At 39.3% G+C, this 19,605-nt stretch overlaps 2 protein-coding genes and 1 long non-coding RNA gene across 3 annotated transcripts; 1 reads left to right on the forward strand and 2 right to left on the reverse strand.

The window, feature by feature from the left end:
* Positions 1–2,582: 2,582 nt before the first annotated feature.
* Positions 2,583–5,135, reverse strand: LOC139613815 (uncharacterized). The gene is made up of 5 exons (XM_071470735.1): positions 4,902–5,135; positions 4,402–4,521; positions 4,176–4,322; positions 3,167–3,277; positions 2,583–3,035 (listed from the first exon to the last, which is right to left on the reverse strand). Exons 1-5 carry the CDS (start codon positions 5,035–5,037, stop codon positions 2,833–2,835), a joined length of 717 nt encoding a protein of 238 aa, XP_071326836.1. The 5' UTR covers positions 5,038–5,135; the 3' UTR covers positions 2,583–2,832.
* A 2,512-nt stretch (positions 5,136–7,647) lies between these two features.
* Positions 7,648–15,503, reverse strand: smg9 (SMG9 nonsense mediated mRNA decay factor). Its single transcript, XM_071470689.1, has 13 exons — positions 15,013–15,503; positions 14,852–14,926; positions 14,179–14,413; positions 13,938–14,035; positions 13,711–13,823; positions 13,206–13,317; positions 12,893–12,988; positions 12,627–12,712; positions 10,804–10,910; positions 10,595–10,702; positions 9,288–9,413; positions 8,875–9,019; positions 7,648–8,214 (listed from the first exon to the last, which is right to left on the reverse strand). The coding sequence occupies exons 1-13, from the start codon at positions 15,157–15,159 to the stop codon at positions 8,136–8,138; spliced, it is 1,527 nt and encodes a 508-aa protein (XP_071326790.1). The 5' UTR covers positions 15,160–15,503; the 3' UTR covers positions 7,648–8,135.
* Positions 15,504–15,839: 336 nt separating this feature from the next.
* Positions 15,840–19,208, forward strand: LOC139613819 (uncharacterized). Its single transcript, XR_011686827.1, has 2 exons — positions 15,840–16,438; positions 17,223–19,208. It is a non-coding gene; the product is annotated as an uncharacterized lncRNA (long non-coding RNA).
* Positions 19,209–19,605: the final 397 nt, after the last annotated feature.

Here is a 19,605-nt window from a genome sequence, read left to right on the forward strand (position 1 = left end):
CTTCATTTAAAGAATGTATAATGACATAATCAGCTGTTCAATAAAAATGATGATGAATATGCTTTTCTTTCATTTTGGCTCAGTTGTTTGGTTAGTGAGGAGGTTATTAATCAGTGTAAAAAACCAGGAATGCCATAGACATGATTTTAAAGCTTCAGGAAATGTATTTTCAAATATACCATCACATTATGTTGGGTGATTTTTGATCTTAAACTAGAAGAGTGTTGTCTTAAAGAAAACCTCTCACCTCTGTTCTTAATTTTAATGCATCACAAACTAACCACAGAATATACAGAGAGGTGAAAAAATGATGTCTTTTGCTGTCACCAAATCTCAGCCCAGTTGCTGGACCTCTCTCCACCACCATCATCAAAAACACCAACAATGGTCCAGTAGAGTTCAGAGACTTGTAGAATCAGTGCTATGCACATTGGTGCTGTTCTGGCAACACCTTACTAAGACACTATGTTAGTTTTTATTTTAATTTGTCATCTGTCTGTAAGTCCACTACCAAAAAAAAACATATCTATGCTCAAATAAAGCATGAAATAATCATATATGCATGTTATGAAAGGGATCTAGTCATGTCAAACTTCCTTTTAACATTTTTTTTTATTTAATTTGACCATTTTTACTACATTTTATACCTATATCATACTTAGTCTTTAAATTGTCTCAACAGCTTACATTCAGCTGCATAAAAAAAAAAAAAATCCCACAAACAAATCCTCATTTCCAGATAGGCTATCAATTATTTTTCAAATGCTTTATTTCTGCATCCAACCAAGTAACCCCTGTTACAAAAACTTTGTCCACTAGATGGAGGTACAATTGTTTCCCACAAAACTTCCCTCTACAGACATCTTCACCTGAACAACAAACTGGACTGGACCGACAACACATGTGCTCTTTACAGAAACGGACAGAGCAGGCTGTACCTGCTACGCAGACTCAGGTCTTTTGGGGTGCAGGGGGCACTCCTGAAGACCTTTTACGACTCTGTGGTGGCATCAGCCATCTTTTACGGTGTGGTCTGCTGGGGCAGCAGCATCTCCGCTGCTCAACAGGGTGATCAGGAAGGCCAGCTCTGTCGTGGGATGCCCCCTGGACCCAGTGGAGGCAGTGGGCGACAGGAGAATGGTGGCGAAGCTATCATCCCTGTTGGAGAACACCTCCCACCCCATGCAGGACACTCTGACAGCACTGAGCAGCTCCTTCAGTGACAGGCTGCTGCACCCGCGGTGTGTGAAGGAGAGATACTGCAAGTCTTTCCTTCCAGCTGCTGTCAGACTTTACAACAAACACTGTGCTCAGTAACTACACAAACCAGAAATAGAAAACTCACTCACCACCATAACAACCTCACGCATCTGTGCAATAGCCCACAAACGCATATTTGTTATTGCAGTGTCTTACTGTTTCCTGTTCTCTGCACTGCCACCCGCTGCTGTAACACTGTGAATTTCCCCACTGTGGGACTAATAAAGGCGATCTTATCTTATCTTAGCTTATCTTATCTTTAACAAAACCTATGTTATAGCAAATAGTTCTTAATAGGCCAAATGCCTGCACTAAGAACATTTAGAAATACATTTCTTCTGCTTATCCACAATTTTATATACATATGATCACTTAATTCTTATTAATTGTATTTTGTTTGCCCATATAACAAACAGACTCTAAACAAAACAAATAATTCTCAATACTTGATTGTGTGTGTTTAGTCAGTTGGCATTGCTGAAGTTGGATATCTGTTTGTCTTACTGTTATGGTAACTGGTATGGCAACTGGTATGCAGCCCAAAACAGTTTAATCCAACAGGTGTGTTTTCATCATGCTACAGTATTCTGCTTTTGTGAGTAGTGAGAGGCAAATTCTCTGCTTTTTTTGGTGTGTGTGGTTACTGAGCACAGTGTTTGTTGTAAAGTCTGACAGCAGCTGGTGAAAGAAGTGACAGTATTCTGCTTATTTTATCTAAAATGTTAGTAATGAGGGGGCAACGCTCTGCTTATGGTATCAAAGATGTTAGTAAATAATTTTTAATGACATGTAATGTGATTGATGTTCTATATTATGATATCTACCAATGAGAAGAAAAGAGTTACCATTGCAAATCAATCAAGATGTACAGCAGCTTGGTATGATGATAAGTGAGCGCCCAGATTGTGTCCACAGCAGGTGGAATGAGCATTTAAAAGCTGATGCACAAAAGAGACAATTCAGTTCACTCATGGGTCTGCACTTGGTTTTGTTGCCATGTTTTGATTTTTGAATCTGAAAGTCGCATGGTGCAGGATCTGAACTTATTTGGACCAGGTGAAAATGCATCTCAAACACAGTATATATCAAATTGTCTGGTGTTGTGTTTCATAGTAATTCACCAGATAATAACTGACATCTAAGTAAGTGCTGAAAGAATTTGGGAGTGGATGTTTGCCTGTCATTAATCTTAGGCACATAATGTTTTGCACAGACCCCAATTTTATAACTGAGCATCCTAAAGAGTTATTTGTCACATTTGTCAGTTAATTTTGCACTTTAAAATTTGAATGACACACAGAAAAAAATCAAAGAAAACATACTCTAGCAGAAAAATGTATTTATTTTACTTTTTAGTAGTAACATGAACATATTTTTTATTTTTGTACTTAAAATAGTGTTTGTGTTAAAAGCATACTCAAAAATCATAACTTGACAAATAATATATTCACACTTTGCTTGCTGAACTTTCTACTTTCTCACTCATCAGCTGAAAGGATAAGGAAAGGGGTGTGAGCACTATGAAGCCAAGCGAAGATGAAAAGAAAAACTAAGCATTGTTGTGTCCCTCAGTTAAGTAAACATGACCAAAGAAATCAGCGATGCCACCAGGAGCAGAAGGCAAGCACTTGTGCTGCTGGCACTGTTGCAGTAGTCGCCCTGACAGCAGTCAATTTCTGCTTCCATGGCTCCTGTGATCTGTGCAATTCCCTTGTTTGTGCAAATCTGCCTGGAAGCACAGCCCTTCATGGTCATCTTCTCACCTCCTATAGTCACTGAGAGAATGAAAACAGTCTAAGTGTGTGAGCTTCGAGTTTTAATACATCTACGGGAATCACTAAACATTCCCCTGAGCAGAGCAAATGTCTGGGACAGAGTTAGAGACTTAAAGCTGTGGACCTGCTACCTGTTGTTGAGATGCAGTGGTCCTCATTCCCCTCACAGTTCAGAGTCAGAATGCAGTGTTGTTCATCACAGCGGAAGCACTTTTTACCATTGGGAGTGGATTTGCTGGCGTCTGTAGCAGAACATAAATTGTTCATATTGTGTGGGGAGATAGAGGGCAATAGGAGGCTGATTGCAATGTACTTTTCTTCTTCTGTGCCTTATTGAAAGCTTTTTTGTGCAGCAGGCTAAAGACATTTGTTGGTGTTTCCCTGCTACAAAGTGAAATAACAACTATTAAATTAAGACAAATACAAAATGTAAAGATGTAGCCTATGTTATTTGTTTGTTCCTTCTCTGATTATAATTTCATTATTCTGAAATACAAGAAAATGTGTTTGATTTTACAGTATGTGAAAATATGAGAAGTCCCTCTCTTGTGTGCACACACACAAACACACACAGACAGACAAATTGCTATGTGCAGCTCGACTGTGGCAGTTGGAGTATTGTGCCCTTGGGCTCCTCTATAGCAGATGGCAATAAAGGAAAAAGTAATTTTCCTCATACTGGCTTGTCTTGGAATTTGAGTCTTGTTTTTCTAACATCTAATATCCAATCTAATCTAATAATCTAATATCTAGTCATATTAAAATGTTATATATAACATATGTATCCTTTAACTAATCTGCTTTAAACATATTGTCTCAGGTTGTGACACATGGACTGGCATCATCCAAATACAACGCCTATATTTACAATGTCAGTATTGGCACAAGTCATCAATACAGAACATATAGTCAGTATGTTAAAAATGTATTGTAGATTTTAGTCAGTAAAACCAGACCCATTTCTTTTAGACTCTGTCTATTGGCAACTAAAACATGACAAATGCAACCAACACTTTCAAGGCAGTGATGGGGAGAGAGTAGTTTTTACATTATTAACAGTTCTTGCACATGAAACTACATGTCAAGTCTCAACAAAAATAGCTCTCAGTGCAAAAAACAGACAAAATGTAAGTAAGTTACCCGGGGCAGGTTGAGAGTTGCAGAGATTGGAGGTGCAACACTTGCTGGTAATGACCGTTCTGGAGACTCCAAAGTTGAGTGAGCCCTCAACACACTCTTCAGCCAAAGCACAAGTTTTCATGTTGATATCGCCAATTTTTGAGCTACCTGCAATAAAAGAGTAACTTTTGTGAACTGGGCCATTGCAAAGTGTTTTACAAAAAGATAACACCTTAAACTACCATACCTGCATATGACAGGACTCTCAGCGCACCACACTGATGACCCTGTAATGGGCATTCCTTTTCTTCTTCTGTGCAGGAGCCTATGACCCCCGGTAAACACTCATAACATTTCAGAGTGTAGACTGATGAAATGCAAAACAAAAGTTTTAAAATTTAAACTTTTCATTTGAACATGGGTAGACAACATGATTTTAACACATTAACTCTGAAATAAATTGATTAAACTTATAAGCGCAGCTAAAAGCACTTTTGACCTGAGATTTTTTTTAAGACAGATAGATTAAAGAATAGAAAAGAGCTGTTCATCTGCAGATGAAGAACAAAAAGACAGCAGGGACAAGTAAAGATCACCAGCAGCAAAATAAGAAATAGCTATTTGCTATGTAACCTGAAATGACCCTTGTCCGATCAGCATTTGTAAAGGGAAATATGTTAACTAGAAACTAAGGTCCTTCTTTTCTTATTTAACAATTAAAGACCAGATAACAGAATATAAACCTACCTCTAGGCAGAAGCACAATCCCAAAGATCAGGAGCAGTTGCATTTTGTGATGGTGAGATACAACTGACTTTAAGTTTGACCTGATATGAGTATACATTGTCCCCCTGAGAGGGAGTGGTCTAAGGGTAAAAACCATTCCTTCACATCACTTCCAGCAAAGTGTGACTTTCTTTCTTTTTTTTACAATGTTGTATTTTTTACTGCAGTTTTTTCGCAGTTAGTGCTTTACTAACAGAGACAGAGATACAACGCAGACAGACAACATACATACATACATACATACATACATATATATATATATATACATACACACACACACACACACACACACACAAATATATATATATATATAGTACATACATAAATGCATATGTATGTATATGTACACATACATAAATAGAAAGGCAGACTTACTGCAGGGCCAATGAAGACTTTCACTCAGTTTTTACATGCAGTATAGTCACACATTCATAACAGTTTGAGCAGCTACGACCCATACATTCCATTCCAGGACTAGTAACAGTGCTCCTATCTTTATCTCCACACTCAAAGATAGGAACACTTTTCTTCTCTTCAACATTTGGCAGTCTGACAAACGTAGGGCTTAATGTTTTCCAAGTCATCTGGCACTGTGACAATGTCTGTGTATGGTGACATAACATGTTGCCCTTTACTCAAAAGTTAAAAAAGACTATTTTAAATTAACTAATGACAATTTTACGTGCATGACTTCTGTAATACATAATGTAATGTTTTTGTACAAAAAAACTTTTTTTTAAATGCCAATGTTGGCTGATGTAGAGAGACTGTATTTGTTCTGCAACAGTCTAAAAAAGTGCTTCTATATTAGTTCAGCAGAAAGGGAGTTATAGTCAGAACTACTTTTATTGCCACCAGCGTGGCTTCAATTTTACTGACCTGTTAATGAAACACTTTAAGATTCTATGTAATTCTTCTTCCACCCCATCACTCAGTATGCTTTTAAATTACAGATGCTCCAATGAAAAAGTCATAGACATACAGCAGCACACACACATCATTATCATCATCATCATGTTCCTGAGCCACTGGCATGTACAATAATCCAGGGTGTAGCCTGAAGCAGTGAACAAATCCAGAGACCAGATAACAGAATAAAAACCTACCTACCTAAACACAATCCCAAAGATCAGCAGCAGTTGCATTTTGTGATGGTGAGATACAACTGACTTTAAGTTTGACCTGATATGAGTATACATTGTCCCCCTGAGAGGGAGTGGTCTAAGGGTAAAAACTATTCCTTCACTTAATTTCCAGCAAAGTGTGACTTTCTTTTTTTAAATGTTTTATTATTTTTAATAAGCAGTTTTTTTTCGCAGTTAGTGCTTTACTAACAGAGACAGAGATACAACACAGACAGACAACATACATGCATATATATATATATATATATATATATATATATATATATATATATATACACACATATACAGACAAGTCAATTCAAGCTAAATGTGAAGTCGATAGCTCTTTGTATTTAATATTCTTAAATGTCTTGAGTCCTAGCAGGGGTTGTGTGTCAATATTTCTTTGGAGCCACTCAGAACATTTAGAAATGTAATCACTGAGGTAACGTGACAAAAGCTGCTTAAAAGCTGTACAGAACCCTCAGAAGCAAGAGGTGAGTTCACAAACTTTTCTTTGAGGAAGGGCACATGACCAAGGACTGGCATGAGTTTAGTCCCTGACAAAGGCAGTCAAATTTAGAACTTGCAACTTCCTACATGTAAATTAGAAATGCTTAAGTCCCATCAAGTCTGTTTTCATTTACATAGTGCCATATCACAACAGAAGTTCAATTCAATTCAATTTTATTTGTATAGCGCCAAATCATGATATACATTATCTCCAGGCACTTTACAGGGCAAGGTCAAGACCTTACTTTGTTACAGAGAAAAACCCAACAGTTCCCACAAAGAGCAAGCACTTGGCGACAGGGGGGAGGAAAAACTCCCTTTTAACAGGAAGAAACCTCCAACAGAACCAGGCTCAGGGTGGGTGGCCGTCTGCCTCGACCGGTTGGGTTTAGGAGGAGATAAAAAAGGGGGGGAGGGGGGAGGAGAGAGGAGAAAAGAGAGAGAGAAAGACCAGGAACAGCTGTGTAGGTAATGGTGTTATCAAAAATGATGACAGATAACAGTGGTTAATAGTAATGATGAGTAGTGGTTATCACAAGGTACTTTTTTTTATACACAGCAGGTCTAGACTGTGCCTGGGTAAGATATCGTGTGGAGCATATATACCTATTTAGGGCTGTTTGGCATTTTCAGTAATTGGATATCTGAAAATGTTGTCATGAATTGCTCAAAACTTTGTAAAAATGTTTGTTATCTCCTGAGAACGAAGGGATAACTTAACTTTTTGTATTTAAGGGGTAATATCTGGCTTCTCATTCAATGCAGCAAGTTTTGCGTTTCACTTCACACCTTGTCCATCAGCAGATAAAAGAAGAAGCAAACCTTCCTGTATTTGTCTAATCAAACCACCTCTTGTAATCTCCATGGCAGCTTTTCCAAAACTTTAAATATAGTCCAGACTGACAACACGGAGTTTCATTTCTTAGTTTGTGCCACTACAAACACAAACTGTCACAGAATAAGGTATGAGTGTGAGCCCTTTTTTGAAGAAATGAAAGCTACTTACCATGTTGTGCAACAAATATGTGCAAGGGAACGTGCTGTGCAGTTTAAGATACACAAACACAATCTTTTAACAGGAGTTTCCTTTTATTACTGAGTAACTGACAGTTACTCTTTTCAGTGATGTTTTAAAGAAAATAGAAAATAACTTACAGAAGGCTACATATTTTCACCTCAGAAAACATGTGCACAGTACTTGCAAATAAAAATGTCATTATATCTTACTTAGACATGTACAGACAACTTGTTTTCTCACCTCTGCTGTCGAGGGTGCAGCTGTATCTGTTGAACATGTAATACCCTGAGAGCAGGGACAAGCTATTTTCTGACCTTCTGAGCAACAAGACTTTTAATTCCCTCCAAAGTGAACAGAAGGTGATGTCTTCCTGCAACTCTTTAAGACTGACTGAGCTTCCAAGTTTCACTTGTCCATCCTGTAAAATGCAAACGCCAGTCTCCACTTTCAGGGCCACAATTCTCTTTACGGGACCTGATGATTGGACGTAAGAGGTTGCACCGCTAATGCACAGTATATAACAGCAGTTCAACCAAGGTGTTAGCACAGCAAGCGACTGTATTCTGACAGCGCTGAGGACTTTTTCACCCCATCCCAGATACGAGCTGCGTAGTGAAACCTGTGAAAACAAAACAAATGTATGGAAAGAAACCAGGCACCATATTCACAAAACATCCTAAAGCTAAAACCCCCCAACTGGCACAGTTAGGAGGAACTCCTCAAGACGGGGGGGCACTCCTATGTACACGTGTTGTTACATGTAACACATCTACTTTGAAACCTCAGTAAAAGATTAATTGTGCTTTTGCTATAAAGACTCTGGAAGGCCTTTCCCACAGTCAGGGTAGCATTTCTTTTAACTAGCTAGTACATGAATCTATGCCAGTTCCTTATTTGAAATGTGCTTTTAATATATCAGGGTTTATCATTTGTGTCCTTCTCAGTTTTGAATAATTTTTAACTAAAAAATATGCAGAAGCAGTGAAGGTACTTTTCCAGCTCTGAATAGTGTTCATTTCAAAGATGTACTATAGCTCCAACACCAAACAAGTGGTTCAAACCCACAGCAAAAAAAGTTTGCAAAGCACTTGATGCACTACTCGAGCATGTCCCCCAGTCCCCAGTGTGGAAATGTTATTCATGCTGTTGTAACATTTCTGTTGTCATGTTTGGTTGTCCTATGTTGTTCTTTAAAGCACTATTTCATTAATTAGTGATACATATATTAAGTTCATATTGTTATAAATGGAAAGTGTGCAAAGAAGTATGAGATGTTTACCAGTTCTTCTCAGTGAGGATGGTGTGTGACAGCTGACAGCGGGGCATGGTCAGTATTTGGCTGCGAAGTTTTGAAACCAGCGTGGAGAAGGAAGGGTGTCCTCTGTAACCCGGTAGCAGGGAGAAGAGCGGGTAGGTTCCTGACCCTAAATATGGTACCATGATTAATTCCCACCTTACATGCAAAATAACAAGGAGTGACATTTGTTTAGTCCCTGACAAGAGCAGAATTTGACAGTAAAATGCCTTCCATTATAATTTCAAGATGTAAATAATATGTTAAATTGTGGTAGATCAACATGATAGACATCACTGCTGTAAATGCTGACTTTATAGGCAGTTGCGTAAGATATATTATATTGTAAACATTGTATATTGAGTTTTGCCCTATGTGAAGAAAAAATGCTTTATAACCTGCTTTGGTGAGATTATCCTCCCCGTCATTCTCCTGCATAGGAAGTAGGAACATGTTGACCTCAGGTGACAGATAGTCTTGTCCCAGGCCAGGGAAGATATTGCAGTCTAGCATGGACAATGTACCTAAAATACAAAGCACAAAGTATGGAATGAGTGAAGGTGTAGCATGTTTGTGGCATATATATATATATATATGTATGTATGTATATATTATTATTATTGTTATCCATGAATTTTCAAATGTACTGTTTTACAAAAAAAACAGAAAAAAATTCTAAAACACATTATTATTTCTTGATTAAGATGTCAAATTATAGTTATTTACTTGCATTCCTGAAAAGAAAAATCAGTTTTAGTGGTTGAATGTTAAAAAGGTGAATTCAGTTTGAAATTCCTCATTCCTGTTCAAAATGGTAAAATGTTGAGAGCTCACTGAAAATGAAAGAGTCCACATTAAAGCACTTCATGATGCTGGATGGTCTCTGAGACAAATAGGGAAAGACATAAAGTATTCTCACAGTGTGGTCAATTACACTTTGGAGTCAATTGCTGAGACTGGTATTTACAAAATGCACCAAGGAAGAGGCAGGAAACGAAAGTTAACTGAAGCAGATGTCAGACACCTCAAGATTTTAAGTACTAGAGACAGAAGGAAGATCACTGCTGATCTTCAGGCTGAGATGAATGCTTCTAGATCAGAGCCTGAGAAAGTCTCCAGAATGACCATAAGCAGACAACTGACGGAACAAGGATTAAAGGGAAGACTAGCTACTAAGAAGCCATTATTGAGGCCTGCAAACATCCAGAAACGCCTCAGATTTGTCAGAGGGCACAAACACTGGACTGGCCAAGTCAAAGTCCGTATTTGAATCCCATTGAACAAATTTGGGATTTAGTAGGTTCAAAGATTAATCGCACAAAAGTTTCATCTGAAGCAAGTCTGTGGGAACAGCTGGAAACTATTTGGAACCCAGTAACAAAAAAGACTGTCAAAAAGTACATAAAAACAATGCCAACAAGAATGCAAGCTGTTATCAAGGCCAAAGGGGGGCATACAAAATATTACGTTTTCTGGTTATTATGTGTGAAAAAGGACTATTTAGTTGTTTCTGTTTGTTATTTGCCAAATAAATAACAATAACATTTTTTTGTTTTAAACAAGTTTTTGAAAGATTTCTAAAATATTTATGTTTTCTCGCTTTTATGACAGGTGGTCTAATAAATTTGTTAAGCACTCTATATGTATGTTTATATATATTTATCAAGAGAGGGAGAGAGCGAGCGAAAGAGAGATAGTTTTGCACCTTTGTATTTGAGATGAGAGTGGGCCATTAATTTGTCCACCACCATATGCATGTTCTTCAGATTCCTTGGGCAGAAGTCATCCCGTTTGGCCTTATTCTGGAGGAACACTGGGTGGAAAAGAAATTTAAGGAAGAAAGACTTTCATGTTAGTTACATTAACATGACTGGTGTATGAGATTGTGTCTGTGTTTCTGCATAATGAAGTCACCTATATGAGGATAGTACTCTGCTCCATCATCATTGCCTGAAGAGCCAGCACTGTCATGGCTTGCAGATGGAGTGGAAGGTTTCAGCATCTCAGCAGTCTGAAGAAACCTATCCACAAAGATGTGTGGTATGAACAATTGCAAACCAGAAGCAACAGCAGCAAGGATTAGTTAATAGGCTTGTTCCAATGATAAGAACACAACATAGTTAACAGTAAGGCATTAGAATATCTACAGTAGATGTTTGACAGCGCACATGTGATGCTTTCATCAGCAGGAAAAACTATGTGTTTTCTATCAGCCTGTTACAGTATTCCTACATAAACCTACAACTATAGGTAGTTACACGTAGTCGTTTTTGACCACTGATAGCACAGTGGAGCAATATTTTTATGAGAGGCTTCTGTTTAGTTTGCAGGGATTCAGACTGAAAACAACTGTGTGTTAACATATGCGCATGTAGAAGAACGAAGGTGATACCTTACACACTCCAGACACCGATTTCACAAGATTCTTAAGATCTACACGCAATGTGCCAACAAAAGACTGAAGACTGAGCAGACTGTAAGCTAGTTAACAAAAGTCAGCTTTGCAAATGCTCATGATTGAGGACATGTATGCAAACCTTTAGCATACACACAATATATTTTGGTGTGCAACACTGAATGTTAACATTGGACATGTGATGTTGGCCGACATCTAGGAATGAACGACACAGATAAAACCCTCTTTTATTGTACTGCATGGGTAATTTTATAGCACAATAACAATGTATACCATGATATCTGCAACATCAATTGAGAATCAGTTGGATTTTTAAAAAATCAGGAGGATCCATGTAGCTGCTTGATACAGAAAACGAAATACTAGAGAAATCAAGGTACTTTGCTTGGATGTGAAAAATCATTATTACATTATTCCTATACTGTATTTCCATAAAGTAGTTCTGCTCACTGTTTTCCAACATTGCCCACAATGGCCCAATACAACCAGAGGAATTAAGGGAATAGATACCACAGTATAAATGGTATGGCAAAAACTATGTTCTCACCGTATAAATGCCATCTCACTTAACACTGCCAACATCTGCTCCCTTTCATCATTTGGATCCATAACATGTATTTTCAACAAAATTATTTGTTTAAGGAATGATGAGATTTTATTCAACATGATGTACAGTAGTCATGCGTGGTACAACATAACAGTCAAAAAGGTAATATCACTCTGCCCAAATATTGTTAGTAATGAACGTAAATTTATAACAACATAAAATGACCGACTGTGTCTGCATTGGGAATTATGTCTTCTTGTTATTAGATTATTCAGATCAGATTATTCTTCAACTATTAAAGGGTAAATTCATATTTTTTTCAAGTATGTTACAATAACAATACACATGCCCATATGTGCATAGAAATTGTTGGTTGCTGTATTTCACAGCATACTATAAATATTGTTTTAATACATACTTGAAAAAATGTTAACCTAACAGAGCACAGAGTAATTTGCTGTTCATGTAGGTGTCCTAAACAGAGAACAGTGCACTGGACAAGTGTGTGTCAGCACATCACTATTTTCAACAGGTCTGAGCCTGTCTGCATTCACTGTTGACAAGACCAACTGAAAGAATAACATTACTGAGCTCACGAAAAAGCAGAAGACAAATATCCTCTTAAGATACAAGATGAAATACTGAACATTCCTGTTAGAGCAGGGGACATGCAAGTTATTGTCAGAGCCTTACTGACCACCATCCTCTCCTTTTGTCCTGTGAAGCTGGGTGGTGAGTATTACACAGATCCATCACACATACACAATTACCTACCTGTAGAGGTTTAAGTCAGTGAACCAGTCTTGAACCACAATGATGACATGGCACACGGTAAAGAGGAAGGCAGCAATCTGAAGAGACTGTTGAAAGATTATAGAGAAAGTACTAATGTGGCTACATGTGAATGTGTGTGTACAGAATTAAAATGACCAGTAATCTGTCATTAAATAGTGAACTGGAGGAATAAATATACATATTAGTTCCAAGAGGTTAAACACTAGAGCTCAACAAATAGTGCCCTCTGCAGGCCGGTTACTGACCTGCATCTCAATGTACGTGTGAGGGAGGTTGTACTCTGGAGGCAACTTCCTGTCGTTATTGATGAGGTGGTCCAGAATAGATGGGCTGAGCATCGGCTGAAGAAACAAACAAGGCATTTACATACTTGTTGCTTTGGTTCTCAACAATCAACAACCAAATTATTCTACAGTCTAAACTAACCTCTGGTTAGTCCAAGTTGACATTTCAATTTCACAGCTCATTATTTACTTACATTCTGACAGCAAAGTGAAGATACCACAGACAAAGAAGGAGAGGGTGACTCTGTATTCACAATACTTCATTCTTACTTACCTGTGTGTCCAGGAAGATGACTCTCTCCTGTGTGATGAAGAAATCAATCCCTGTGCTTTGGTTTCCTCCTCTTTCTTTGATTTCTTGAGTCTGCGCTCTGAATACATAACCTCTGTGCAAACAAATACGCATGCTTATTCAAAACAAAGGACACACCCTGTCCTCAATGTCACACCCTAAGCTGACTTGAGTTATTGTTTTGTTAGAAAACAAAATAAGATATGTTTATTTGAAACACGCCACAAGACTATTCTGCCACAAGACCATCTGTTCTCTCATCCTCATGAACATCTTTTAACTGCGGACATCTTTTAGCCACTATCCTGCTTTCCACTGCTTTTCTCTGACTGATATTTTATTTCTTATTACACTTTTGAAAAGTATAAAATTAGATGTTATTATTACCTTTATTTTCAAATGAAATCAATACATCATTCACACACATCACACACAGCTGAGCATCTTACAAGCCTGAGCTTATTGTTGGTGTTTCAACCAGCCTTACCTTTGATCTTCCTCAGGGGTGTTAGCAGATAACAGTGACATGATTGTAGATTTCCCAGTTCCCTGAAGGCCAATGACTCCCACCACCAACATATCTGTCTGGTCCCTCAGGTACTGCAATGCATCACAACAAAATGCAACTTTCTCTGAGTAAAAACGGTACAGTATACTGAAAACATGATTTGGTTATTTAATACAATGGACTAAATTCATCAAACATTAACTCACCTCCATGGCACTGTCACACCAGTTCATCTGATCATCCACTAGCTTAATGCTGTGCTTCATCTTCTCCGGAGGGAGGAGTTTAGACTGGCCAACCATGGCTGGAGGTCACATGAAACTATTCAGAATTTCCTTTTTTTTGTCTGCACATGCAATTTGGCCTTAATGAGCACATCCAAATACAGTATTTGTAAACATCACACTACATTTGTAATTTACAGTACAATTTACGACAATAACTCACGGTCCACGGCACTGCTTGATGCAGAAGCACCCATTCCTCGGTTTTGGATCTGGTACACAGGCTGGGTAGGCCGCTGCCCTTCCCTCTCTATCTTTGAGGCTCCAGGGCCAGAGGGCTGAGCTGCTGTCTCTGGAGGGGTCCCCGGCTTCCCTCCATCATCCCTGGCTTTCATTAGCATGATGGGCTTATCCAGGACTGGAGCTCCACTGACCGGTGCATTCTGTGATGGCTTGGCCTTGAAAAGGATGCAATTAACAGCACAAGTCAACAGATCACTGAGCGGAGAGGTAGAAGAGCTTAATAGATATAAATCCTACTTTCTGTAATGATGACTTATTAAATGTGACTCATTTCTTATGGCATTGTGAATTTAGTCCTAAATTCTAAAGAGAATTACAGTATGCCTTACATCACCTTGGACATAAAGCATAAATTAATGTAAATGTAACTGCTGCCAAACTTTGCTCTCAAATTCCATTTGTTATGTCTAAATTTACATACTGCAGTCACACTAATGCATATTCTTACTTTGTGGCTGATAATTTTGCAAGCAAAGTACTGCCCAGACAAATCTAAATGTTCTGTTTATGGACAGTCTTTATTGTTTGTGTTCAATAAAGAGAATTACAAAAAAAAAAAAAAAGAGCTCAGAATTAGACACAAGCCCAAGTACCCTTTCCCCTGGAGGTTTTGCAAGAATGATGGGGGTCTTCTGAATGAGTGGGCCTGGTGGATCCTCACTCCCATCCTGAACAGACACATGAAAGCAAGACAGTTTTCAGTTAGGCCAGCATCGAAAACAACCCAGACGTCATGAGTGTGAGCTCGTATTACCCTTCGTTCCCTGGGTTGGTATTCTCGATCCCGACTGGGACCGGACAGGTTTTGTCCCGGGGGTCCAGTATCTCTGTCTCCCCTGCGCCTCCTCCTCCTGCGTCCCTGCCCGTACATCCCAGGCTGACTGTGGCCGGACTCTGACATTTCGCTACTCGCTTAATTCACTGACTTACAACAGCTCAACTGGTGTCAACACAGAGCTAGCAAACTACGGCCCCACAATCCACGCAGAGACCAGCTAAACGTGAAATGTTTACTTTCACTGAAATACCCCACGATACGAGAAATCTGTTCTCCGCTCGCAGTCCTGTCACCATTACCCTCCTTGATGTTTAAAGAGCTTTAATGATAGCATCGTTTTAGCTCGACCTCGACCACTTGTCTGTGAACATAAATAACGTTTGGTGCAGCTTTCCGCCGGCGCGCTGGTTTCGTAGCTCGACGTTAACCGTCACAACACGACAGCGGAGCGGTTCTCAAATATCAGAGCCCTGGAAAAAACTCCACCCGCCTAAAATTCTGTTGGCTACAAATCAAACACATCTTGTCCGTCTGGTAAATGAAGTCGTTATGAAACATCGTAAAGATGTGAGTAGTTCCGGTTTTTCAGTGACTTTTTATAAATTTATTATATACACACGCTACTCTTCTTGTTCAACCGTGTTCTGCTAAATTATTTATTTATTTATTTTTTTAAATTTTTAACCAAGAGTTTTCATGGAATTCGAAGAAATGCTAAACTGCCTAAGCACCTGACGGCGGAGATGGAAAGACTGGGGACGAGTGGAAGAGAGCTGAGGAATATATTGGAGGTGGAGGTAAGTAAGCAGGGAAGAAGATGTTTTCTCAGCTTTTTGCGAGAGGCAGATCAGATGAGAAAGGTATACTAACCTGTACAGTGTAGGAGTTGAGTGATTCCGAAAGATAGCTGTAATGCAACTTTTTGGACGCCAGATGCCGTTAAACACTACAGGAGAAGAAGAAGAAGAAGAAGAAGAAGAAGAAGAAGAAGAAGAAGAAGAAGAAGAAGATACTCTGGGAGATGTAGGCGCCTCTCTTCCGCTTTTAACTGGAGGCTGGGGGGCTCGTTGTGCGGACGCCATCAACAATATGACGGTGTCATTAAATGTACAATTTTAAAGGTTTATCTTGTAGCGATGTGCTGAATCACACCCGTGTTATCGTCATCTGCACATCTGGATACGCTTCAGACACACATCTTTGAAAAGACGATGTATATTTCTCCGAAAACCTAAGGCATTGCATACAAGTCAACGTTAACGCTAGCTGTTAGTATATTTTTAGTAAGGTACAGTAAATGACTTGGACGACTCGCCACCTTCTAGTTTGGAGGAATCAAATTATTACACGGTTGTTTTGTGGCACAGGCAGCGGTTTATTGGTGCAATATCCGTGGACTGAGGTAAGTAGTTTTCCTGTGCAGGTATAAGTGCAATGTTTTGTGATATGGCTCAGACAGACCTGTCTTTGATGGTGGACTGTAACTAGTTAGTTAGAAAGTAGGTAACAGTGAAAAGTGTTAATGGGTTTGTGCTCTCAACGGAGACATGTGAAGACACGAACAGTTAATCTTACTGTAGCTTCAATTCATGATTATTTTCATTATAAGCTATTCTTAAAATGGCTTACTTTGTCTAAAACTATATGATATTGATTATAAAGGTTAGAACAACGGTATAAGACAAAAACAACGACTATGTGAACAAGTGTCTACAGCAATGCTAGCATCTCTGTTAGGCACTGAGGGGCTTTATGCTAAATGCTAACATGCTATTGTTAAGCAGGTAGACTGTTAGCATGCTAATATTTGCTGTTTAGCACCAAACACAAAGTGAAGCTGAGGCTGATGGGAATGTGATTCTGCAGGTATTTAGACAAAAACCAAAGTTGGACATTACTGGACAGAGGAAAAGGCAGGGGATCAACAAAGTCGGCAGCATTCAACATCTGTGGACCATATATGTGTGTTCAAAATTTCATAGCAACCCAGTAGTTGCTGAGACATTTCAGAGAATGTCTGGCATTTGTGGTTGATAATTGACTTAAATGAGTTTGCAATCTTTATTGTAAGATTAAATAGCTGTCTAATGTAAGGCTTCTGCTGTGATGCTTATATGAAACCTGTAATGGAGACTTGTTGCTAGAGATTTTTTAAGCGATTCTTTCCATTCTGGTTTAAATTGCAGACCACCCAGAGTTTGCCTTCACCAGCCCCTTATGTCTGAAGACTCGAGCAGCGATGAAGAATGGTGTATCGCTACAAAAAGGCAGGTGGATGATGCACGCACACAGGCGAAATGTTGGGAATGTGGCAAAAAATTCAGCAACATAACAAACTTAATGTCACACTACAAAAGCCACAATATCCAAGCCACCTGCCACATCTGCAAGATTATTTTCCGACGCCTGACGTCACTCTCCACGCACCTGGATAATGCACACTCGCCGCCCCTCTGCCAAAAGTGCCATCAGTCTTTCAGCAATGTGTGGGAATTGAACAAACATGCAGAGATACATTGCATGGGCTCAGCACCTTTTAAGGAAGCTCCCTCTTTGATTTCTGCAGTCATACATCAGAGTCAAAACACTGACATCTTTTCTACTGAGGCGACTGTACAGCAAAGTACAAACTCAGTACTGCGTGACTCAGTGTCAGAGTTGAGGCCTCAACTAAGAATTGAGATGAAACCTGAGACATCGGAAAACAGTGTAGAGTACATAGTGGGTGAAGATGATAATGAGATTGACATGGACAGTGACTGTGAGAGGGTGGATGATTCAACGACCTCTGAATCAGATGACGAAGATAAGAGACTCCGTAAACCTACAAACATGAGTCCAGATGATCCCGAATCAGATAGTGGCTCAAGTTCAGCTGATGATTCGAGTGACTCTTCTAACAGTCTGCACTCTAAACAAAACACTGTAACCCCTCCTAGTGTTAATAGTTCAATATGTGCTGCATGTGGTAGAGGGCCCTTTAGGTCAATGAAGCTCCATTTGCTGCACTGTAGTGGCATAAGGGTAAAATATCAGTGTTCACTGTGCAAGACACTCTTTCAAACTGAGACTGAACTAAATGAGCACTACATGCCTTTGTATTCCTGCAACATCTGTGGCCAGGTTTTCTCTCACGAGAGCTTGTACCATCACCACCAGTGTCCCAAAGACAGTAAATCACCTTTGGTCTTCTTTTGTTCAGAGACAATGCCAAAAGCATGCAACATATGCAAATCCTTTTTCACTTCTGAGAAAACTTTGTTAAACCATGTCACCAGAGTCCACACGTCAGTGGTCAGCACCAAAGTTTGCATTATTACCAATCCATCAGCGATAACCGATAAAAAGCTTTCAGGTTTCCATGGCACAGCAGTCCAGTCAGCCACTAGTAGTCCACACCAGGTCAGTAACGGAAAGCTCCATGTCAACCAAATTTATGCAGGGTCATTGTCCACTCCCCTGAAATCTGACACTGACACAACTTCAGCCACTGCAGCTTCTGACCCAGTCTCCCCACCAGTACCCACTATTATGGCCATGTTTGAGAATGACAGCCAAGATGTGGCTTTGATGAAACGTATGAACGCAGGCTGGCGCTCCAAAGTCCCTTACCCCTGCAGGCAGTGTGGTGCCATCTTGCGGCAGCCCTCCCTCATCATCAGCCACCGCTACCTCCACCGAGGCCACCGCTCGCACCAGTGCCAGTGTGGCCGAGCTTTTAAGCACCGGCTGCACCTCCTGCGACACTGTGTTCAGCATGCGGAGGCCATAAGCTACATCTGCGTCAGCTGTGGGGAGACTTTCATAGGAGCAAGACTCTTAGCCGAGCACATGAAGGGAAAATCACAGAAGAAGTCCCGTTCTTCTGGCCGTACATGGAGACGTAAAGTTAAGAGGAAGTGCAAAATGCCCTTTACATGTGACTGCGGACAACTGTTTTTTAGGCCTTCTGCTTACATATGGCATCAACTTCAAAACTGGACAAAAACTAAACAATTGAAGAAGCCCTTGAAATGACCACGCATCAACGTGTTTGTTTTTAGGTACTTTTTGTGCACCACACTTAAAATCAAACTGTTGAATTAAAAGGGATCTTTCACACATCATCTGACTGTCACTATTTTGTTTAATTTGTGTTACCAAGTGACAAAATAAAAGCAGAATCACACGCATTTTCTTTCTTAATAGCTTTTAATTATAAGCACGTTCAGGATGGTTGTTGACATGTTTTCACCATGTGCAAATGATACATAGTAAACAGCTAGAATAAGTTCTTTTGACAACATACTGGAGAACAAATAAACCCACAAGGAACTTCCTTTCAGTATTTGGATTAAGTTAAAACACTTCAAACTCCAGTTTATTCTCCAGAGAAAGAGTTTAGTCCAGTTTTGCTATTTTATCTCACAAAGTGCATTTTTAACTGAGGTTTGTATGGGGGTTTCTGAGTCCTCTTGTGTCCCGTTTTTCAGATTTGTTTTCATTACAGGCTACACTACAGTGTTATGCTCCCATGAGACATTGGTATTCAGGTTAAAAATAGCATATAACATTTTTATGGTTGTTATA

The sequence above is a fragment of the Trachinotus anak genome, unplaced genomic scaffold, assembly GCF_046630095.1.
Source record: "Trachinotus anak isolate AG129_WGS33_773 ecotype Australia unplaced genomic scaffold, CSIRO_AGI_Tana_v1 ptg000032l, whole genome shotgun sequence".
Lineage (NCBI taxonomy): Eukaryota > Metazoa > Chordata > Actinopteri > Carangiformes > Carangidae > Trachinotus > Trachinotus anak.